The 8,934-nt window shown below is 33.5% G+C and overlaps 1 protein-coding gene across 1 annotated transcript; it reads right to left on the bottom strand.

The window, feature by feature from the left end:
• Positions 1-2,569: 2,569 nt before the first annotated feature.
• Positions 2,570-5,393, bottom strand: LOC106756346 (inositol-3-phosphate synthase-like; the record flags this gene model as incomplete). The annotated part of the gene is given in 10 exon segments (NM_001317329.1): positions 2,570-2,901; positions 3,095-3,157; positions 3,260-3,448; positions 3,533-3,709; positions 3,872-3,987; positions 4,064-4,290; positions 4,370-4,617; positions 4,780-4,915; positions 5,015-5,083; positions 5,205-5,393. Coding segments are annotated over 10 exon segments (1,533 nt in total). The 5' UTR covers position 5,393.
• Between the last annotated feature and the right edge of the window lie 3,541 nt (positions 5,394-8,934).

Below are 8,934 nucleotides of genomic sequence, written 5' to 3'. Positions count from 1 at the left end.
TATTCTTATAAATCTGAATATGATTAAATGTCTTGTTTGATGTATTTAGATTTATTGAATCTTCAGTATGAATTTGTATGAACATGTTTTTTACACTGAACCAGAATCAAGGTCAGAGCAACAGCAGAATCCTTCTTCAGCAACATATAGTTCAGGATGGATTCCTAACCTGCATTATATACCACCACCTCCTTCGTTGCCACCAGTGCAATATTTCCAACTGTCCATTCCTGTTCCACTGTTCAAGCTGAATCTAGGATCCAATTCTGGACCGTATCAGCAGTATAGGCCACCAGACCTTGCACCTCAACAGCAAGCCAAACTTGATCCAACCATGGAAGCTGCAGTCCAAGATTTAAAGACTCAAATTGGACAACTTGCTACTGCTGTAAATGAACTGATCCAACAAAAGTCAAGTGCAATCCCTTCTCAACCAATGGTGAATCCAGAAACTGTTAGACTTATCGATGGAGAGACACAACACCAACATCTGAGTTCAACCAACTCTTAATCCAAAATCTTAAAACAATGAATAAATGGATCTTGTGCTACACTTTCTCATTTCTACTAATGTGAGACTTGTATAAGAACTCTCATGAAATCCGATGAAAGCGACTTGATAGCAGCGGTGGTCATCTGAGTGAGACTATCAAAATCGTGTGGTTGTGAGTCGAGGCAGGTGCAGTGGCAGATGCCCTTGTGTTGAATAGGTTACTGCATTTGTAATAAAAGCATCTAGTGAGCTAAGCCCAAAACATAAATGTAGGAAAAGTTCAAATTTCAATTTTTCTTGGTAATATTCATCTACTGTGAACAATTTTATTTTTTTGCTGGTTATATAATCTTTTAAGTTTTACATTCAGGAATAATTCTTGGTCACACCATGTACAAAATAAACTCAAAAGTGTGGGGATTCAAAATTTTGTGTTCGCTGCTGTTATAGCATTTATTATTCTGCTTTTTTTTTTTAATTAGATATAGGATAATTGATTTTAATTTTTGTTTACTGCTGTTTTTCTCTGACTTGTTGCTTTGATTTCTGTTTTTGAGTTTTTCTTCTTTTTTTTCTGTATAGACTAGTGATATATTAGTTTAAATTTCAATTCCTGTTTCATAGTTGATTTTGGTTTCTATCAACTGTTTTAGATTAGTAGTATGATTTGTCTAGTCTAGTTTTGATTCGTGCTTTACTAATTATCTCTAACAGTTTTTCAACTTTTGTACTAACTCTTCTAACCTTGTTCGGGCTTTGTATTTTATTTTGTTGAACAAGTTTATTAACTAACGTTTCTAACTAATCTTCTATGTTTAGCCATAGCAGTTATAAGTTCAAATTTTATTTCTTTTTCTAAGTTGAGTTCAATTACATGTTTTCTTTTCAAGTTCTCAAATTTGGTTCTCAAGTTTTTGCTAAAGTAATTCAGTTTACTAATTTTTGTGCTAATTCTGAGTTGTGTTGACAGTTTTTACTGAGTTATCTCAGCTTACTAACATTACTAACATTCATTTTTAATTGCTTCTAAAGTTGTTTTCGTTGGTATGTGCTGACAGGATTTAATCACTGCAGTTTCCGCACCAGTTTACTCATGCTACCGTTAATAGCAGATTTGTAGCTCTAGTTTCTTCCTTTCTTTGATTGAGTCGCTAACTTTGTTCTGCTGAAGCAATTCAGTTTTACTAACTAGCTATACTAATTTTCTTTTGCTGACTTTTTGGGTGATTCTGTCAGTGCTATCATTACTAANTTTTTTTTACATATGTTTGTTGAGTTNTTTCAGTTAGTTACTAACTTTACCAACATTGTTTTTGCTAAACTTGTTCAGTTTACTAACCTCTTAACCATTTATTAACCTTTTTGCCTACTTAGTCAGTTCCACCAACTTGTTTTTGCTGATTATAAGGGGACTAACCAGTTTTTTATCAGTTCACAGATTTTCTTTGCTGATTTGATTTACTGACATTTTTCTTTTTCTTTTGCTGTTTTGAGTAGGANATTTTATTTTTACAGTTGTTTTTGCTGTTTTGAGTTCTTCAGATGATTTAAACTAACACTTCACTATTGTTGCAGTATTAATAGACAATTTTGATGATTAATTTTGCTGATTTACATTCTCAGTTCTGGTTTTATTTTCTAACTCCAGTTATACTCAGTTCTGGTTTACAGCATTCATATAGAATTTNCATTNGTTAGAACTCGTTTCAGGCAGTAAAATCATGNGTGCATACACCATGCATTCTGGATCTATTTGTCCAACTTAGGAATAGATTCATCCATCATTTTAATAGNATTTTAGGACCATTTTATACTTGTTCAGAGTATTAGAGAGTAATCCCCCACCACTATCTTCCCAAAACAGATTTCACAAAAAATCAAATCATTGCATGTGGATTCATATATTAGATGCCTTGTGAAAACACAATTCACAGTAATTAGTAAACTCGGAATTTCATTTTCCTTATAAGAAAAGGCTTTAAGGTTATTATATTGGGGATTGCCACTGAAAAATGATAAAAATAAAGGGTAGTAGGAGAATAAACAAAAAAGTTAGGAAGGACACAATTTATACATCCATGCACCTAGAAAGAACAGACATGCACCTAGAAAGAACAGACATGCACCTAGAAAGAACAAACATGCACCTAGAAAGAACAAACATGCTCTGCTCTAAAGCATTCATGAGCAGAAGCAATCACATTACACTTAAAAACATAACCAAACATTCAAGCCCNGAAAACATTCAAGCCNGCTACCCCGAGAAAGTCTTGCTTCTTATCCANGCTTCACTTGTACTCGAGAATCATGTTATTCTCTGGGGCAAGTCCAACACAAGCTCTCAGAATGTTTTCCAGCATTGCACGCTGCTTTGACAATGCATTCACCACTGGTGTACCCGGTGGAACCTGTGATAGTTATCTCATGAGTCAATTTGTCAAATTTAGAGAAAGAAAGAATAGGGGATGAAAAGGAATTCATTTAACAACTTCAAATCGACGCGACTGTATTTCCATAATAAGCTTCCTGCATGTTCCCCTAAACTTAATTTCTATTTAAAAAATAACATGTGGACTCAACATTGAATAAGATTAAACTCACCAGAGGAGCCTTGGTCAGGTAACTGAGAATGGTAGCAACTGGGTGGAACAAGTGGAATTTTCCCTGCAGCAACAATCACAACANAGTGAACTCAGAAGTCAGAAAGCTAGAAATAATATAATNACAAACACAAGTAAGAAATTAAATTTAGCAATGCATGCAGACCTCATTTTCAGCTTTGAACTGGATACGAGTGCTAAGCTCAGCAAGAAGGACCAAGTCCAAGATAATAGGAGCAGCTAAGAGAGAATCTTCGCATGTATTGTGCAAAACAATGGTGTTCTTTCCACCCATGAATATCTCTGAAGTGTACTCATCCATGGCTCTCTTGCTGTCCCCAACATAAGGCACATACTGCAATGGCAACAACAAAGCAGATAGAATCAACGACCTGACAANAGAAATAAACAAAGAAAAAATAGGTGAATCAATATATACCTTAATAACAACAACATGGTCAGGATGTTCACCGGGCTCAAAGAGGATAGCATTGCTGTTCACCATATCATCAACAACATTGCTCTTGGAGATTTCCTTGGAACGGAAGGTTTGTGGAGCAGAGAGATTCATACCATCATTATTTCCCAGATGGTTGTAACTAACTATTGATGTTGGCTGTCAATAGTCAACATAGAACACTTGAAAAAATCAATTTATTCTACTTTTTTGTCATATAAACTTGGCACAATACAAAAATTCTAAATCCAAGCATAGAAAGGATACACTGTCATAGTATAGAAACACCCATGATATGACATTAGTATAAGACCAATATACCTTGATACCAGCCCCCACCAGGAAATCTACCAGCACGGATTTCATTTTGGTCTGACCACTCTTAAAGTCATCTCCTCCAATCAAACTGTTTTTCTCGATGGCAAAATCAATCAGCCCTGATAGCAAGTGAAGNTAATANTGTATCAATTAAAACAATTAAGTTATGGGAAACTAAAAAGGTAAGCATCCAACCAGGGACAAAAGTGTTCTGAGGGCTTCCGTTGATGAATGGAACATTTTCCATGACACAAGCTATGGCATACAGGGTGGAAGGAGAAATCTCAGCCTCATTTCTGTCCAAGGCAGCCAGGAGGTTCTCCGTGGTGTCATTAAGACCCTCGACCAAATTGCTGTACCTCTCTGTGTTGGCAGTCCACAGGACAACCACCCTGTCCACTTTGGTGGCTGCTTTAAACTCCCTGAGTTCAATGTCAAAATTTAGATAAGTTACAAGTACACAACACACAAAGCATGCATGTAGATTGAAGCGGAACATACTTAATGTCTTTGATGATTTGTAAAACTTGTTCTTTCTTTGTGCCCTTGATCACATTGTTGGCACGTTCTTCTTGGTTGGCAGCAATGAAATCTGGGTCATAGATTCCAGGGAGTGGAACCATGGATTCCATATAAGGCCTCAACTGCTTCTGCAAATCGATGTCAAACACTTTGGCCCTACCCATGGCATCAGCCAGGTTCATGTTACTGATATCCCATCCCCCAAACACAATGTCGTCAGGGTTAACCTGCCAAAACATTCCAAGAGCAGACATAAACTAAGTTTATTACCTCGCATAATTCAAAAACACAGTAACTGGTGCATATAAAAAACTTCAACCAAAAACTAGTAAGACTAAATCTGATAAATCAAGTAAAACAAAAAAATTTAAATGATCATGACAGGATACCATTGGAAGGAGGCTCTTGAATGGAGCATAGATCTCCTCTCCTTGGAAGGACCCAACTCGGATAGTGGAAGCTTGGGTGAGGGAACCACAGTAATTGGCTTGTTGGATTTTGTCCTTCGTTGCCCATGAAATGCCCCTGAGAACCATAAAACGCAAAATGACCCATTAATGTTAGCATGCAAAAGGCTTCTCTCAAATCTATACCAAAAGCCAAAGGGTAAGAAAAGAAACTAACTCTCGGTTGGCAATAACACCACCGGTGAGGGTTGAACCGTTGTTTCCACCCCACCCCACAAGCATTACTCTGGTAATTGATCAACATGCAAATGAATCAGGAAATAAGAAATAAAAAATAAATAAATAAAAACTGAGAGAGAGTCTGGATCTAGCAATAATAAGAAAAGGAGATTGATTTGGAAGCTAACCCCAATTTAGGGACATGGGTGTCGGTTTTAAATTCATATTTAACAGATTTGGGTTTGACAATCCATTGATAGGTGCCATTCCTGTTCTCATGAACAAGCTCGGTGGTTTCATAATTATAGACTGACNGAATCTCGGTCTCGGTGTACCTCACATTAGGACTCTCAACCTTAAAATTCTCAATGAACATTTTTATCAGATATTAAGAATGGAAGACGAAGAAGAAGAAAATATGAAAAATAATGAAACAAAGAGGTAGCCCTGTGCAGTACACCGAGAAGAAAGAAGGATTTGTATGAACGAAAATGATATCATGACACTCCCTTTCCCTTTTAACACTATTTTTTGACAACGACACATGTCCTGGTTTTTTAAAAAAGAAATTATTTTCTGAAATTCAGGTAGGTAGGGGTATAATCGGAATATTAGAGTTTGAAGTTGGCCACAATTTTCATTTTGCTCTTTTCATTTTCACGGTTTTTCTTTTTTTTTTGTTCAGTCATCATCTCTTTCGTTCATTTGCTCTTTCGGTCTCCTATCATCTATTTCGTTTAGGTTTTGTCTCGTATCATTTATCTATCTCTTTCGGTATTGAGTTTTTTCCTTCTTTCGTTTCTGTTGTTTTCGTTTCTGTTGTTATCTATCTCCTTCTGTCATTGTCAGTGTCGCCGTGTGGATCGGACCATCACTGTAATAGTGTAGGTGGTTGTGTGAATCTCGCGAAAAATTAATGTGCCGTTGTCGTTGACGGACCATTGCGTATAGAAANAGCATGGGAAGAATCTGGCGAAGGCGACTGTTGTGGCTTTCAATTTACAGAGAGAACGCACATAGCCATAAAAGTCCAATTAGAGAGAGCAGTGATGTCAGAAGAAAAAACGTCTTATTCTTTAAATCTACATCACAATTGAAGTTTTTCACCCTTTAACTTAAATAGGTTTTTTTATTTTCTCCCTCTGTTTTCAGTTTTAACTTATATTGTTAGATAATGNAGAGACATGCATTCCCAATTACAAGAAGTTATTCATCATATTTTAATTTTGTATGTTATCTTTTAAGACAAACAAATAAAAAATGGTAGAATTTAAGATTGTCTGGCTCGACATGAGTGTTTGCCACCCTTTCGCAATTTGGAGTTGGCAAAGCAAATTCCAACTAATAAAATAAAATATTTGCTTCGATCAATAAACAATAAATATTTTAATGTTAATAACCATGTTTATACAAGACTATAGGGTAACCTTAATGTCAATAATCTATATTATGCAAAACTCAATCACCCCAAAAAATACNTGTAAAAGAACATGGCCCACCCTTTGGAGAGAGGCTTATCTCCCCCTTGTTGGCCCACTGAAGAGGAAGTTTGGNGGGGTGAGCAGGGCCTTCTGGCCCAAGAACATGGCCCACCTCCTTATAGGAAGTCCCATGACCTGAAAAAGGTCTGGAAAATAAACCTTAAGATGTCTGAGGAGACCATGAAGAATTTATTTTTGGGTGTTAAACCTTAGTTTTTGGTTNTGTAAATATCATATGATGAATATGAATGCAAGAAGCAAAGAAATTAATTCCTGCATTTCGACATTTTTTTTTAAATTTAATGAACTTTCTATCAATTGGATTTTCAAAATTAATCTACAATCATATAAACTCTTGTTCCTATTTCTATTTAAAAAATGTGTGGCCATATGTCTTTTTTTTTTTTCATTTTGTAACAGTATCTTACCAATTTATATACTAAATTAAGTATTTTTCTAGTTTATTAANTTGGCATCAAATTAAATGGGTATTTTACTTTCTTTCATTGTTGAATTAGTACTTAAATTGCTTCAATCAACATAATAAGTAAAATTAGATATTTACAAGTCATTATCAAAATAAAATCTCATTAACTAAACTAATTCTTAATATTTTAAAATAAAAAATTAAACATTTTTAGCCATTAATTTATTTTTATTCCCAGTAAAACAAACATTACATATTTTTATATTTAACATATATTCATAAACTTTTCCAATTGATAATAATAAAAACTCACTTATGATAAACAGAAAAAAGAAAAGGTAGGTGGGAAAATTGGTAATTGCATTAACACATGATAATTATTAGTGATCTCATCATAAGATAAATGATATTTATATTAACAAATTTGAATGAAATTTATTTCTTACACCATACTTATATTATATGAATCAGAGAGTATAGTTTATTTTTGTTTTACCCAAATTATAAAGAAGATAACAATTATTCTTTATTTTTCCAGTCTCTACAATTATTCTCTTAAAAATAATTAAATTAAATTGTGAAACTTATTATAGATTTACTTTATTTTCCGTGCATTTATATTCATATATTTATATTCAATTTTTATATTTATATTTTTTATATTATTTTAAATAGTTATATATATAAATTGTATTATCATTTTATTATAAAATAAAATACATAATTTTCATTCTACTTGTAACACTTATTGGTGGTTCATAGTTTAGTCAATTACTATCTCCAGTCCAATAATTTCTTCCTACACTCTTTTTATTATTTGAATTGACAAATCTGAAATCTAAACTTCCATTCAAAAAATGGTTGTTTATTCCTGCACCCCATCAAATTTATCTCTACACTCCATCATTCTGGATTTTATTTTTTGAAAGACACTAAATTAATTTTGGAAATATTTTTTGAAAGACACTCACTCACTTTCCGGAGAACATTCATCCACTCATATTCCACAAATTTTTACGGAGTGCAGGAAGAAAATTGATAGGACTACTGTAGGATTAATCATTTCAGTATCGTGTTTAAACTCAAGTCAATTTTATCCATCAAATTAAAGTTATCGATAATTTGTACTAAAATCTTCCCTTATACTTTTTTATTTCATAGTATAAGTACTCTACTAAAATATTAACTAATTAATTTGAGTATCTAATAATTACGCGTATCTATCTCTTTGATTAAACCACAAAGACATTTTAGCCGAAATGAGTGACTATGAATAAGCCAGCAATCACTGCATCAACCAACAACAAATTTTGATGAGTCAGCAATTCAATCCAGCTTCATCCTCTCATCCACCTTCAATGTATCAAAGAACTGTAATTAAACTAAGAAAAATATGTTGTAAATAACATCACTACTTTATAACATCATAGTATATAATTATACGTTCTTAAAAATTGAAGCATGCACCGCTTGCTTTATGCGCCATACACAAAATGTTACTAAATAGTCTGAACATTGTGCATATATATACAACGTTAACTGATCACACTTTCTGGATTCCCAAGCTCAGCCACAAAATTTCAAATAATCGAAGCAGTGAATTCAGAACTTTATTATGAGTCACATGTATGAAACCACTAGCATCCATTGTTAATAATTAAGGACCATCTGTATAATATTATTCGCTCTCTGACATAAACATCATCGGTATAACTAAGCAACAAAAGTCTTACATTTTTCTTTTGTCGAACAAAATAAACTTTCCGATTATAAGTAAGTTTTGTGATATTATTGTTTTGTTAATTGATCACAGTGATTATAGCACTACAAAAAAAAACTTATTTAGAGGGGGTTATTTAGAGGAGGTTATGAAAAACCCCCTCAAATTAATATATTTCATAATGTTTAATTTAAATCATGAAGGTGTTAATGGTAATGGGAGTTTTAATGATTTTTAAAGGAGGTTTATAACCCCCTCTATTTCAAAGGAGTTTTAATGCTTCGAGAATG

This window comes from Vigna radiata, chromosome 2, assembly GCF_000741045.1.
Source record: "Vigna radiata var. radiata cultivar VC1973A chromosome 2, Vradiata_ver6, whole genome shotgun sequence".
Lineage (NCBI taxonomy): Eukaryota > Viridiplantae > Streptophyta > Magnoliopsida > Fabales > Fabaceae > Vigna > Vigna radiata.
Note: the sequence above shows the minus strand (reverse complement) of the source record. Positions and strands in the feature narration are given on the sequence as shown.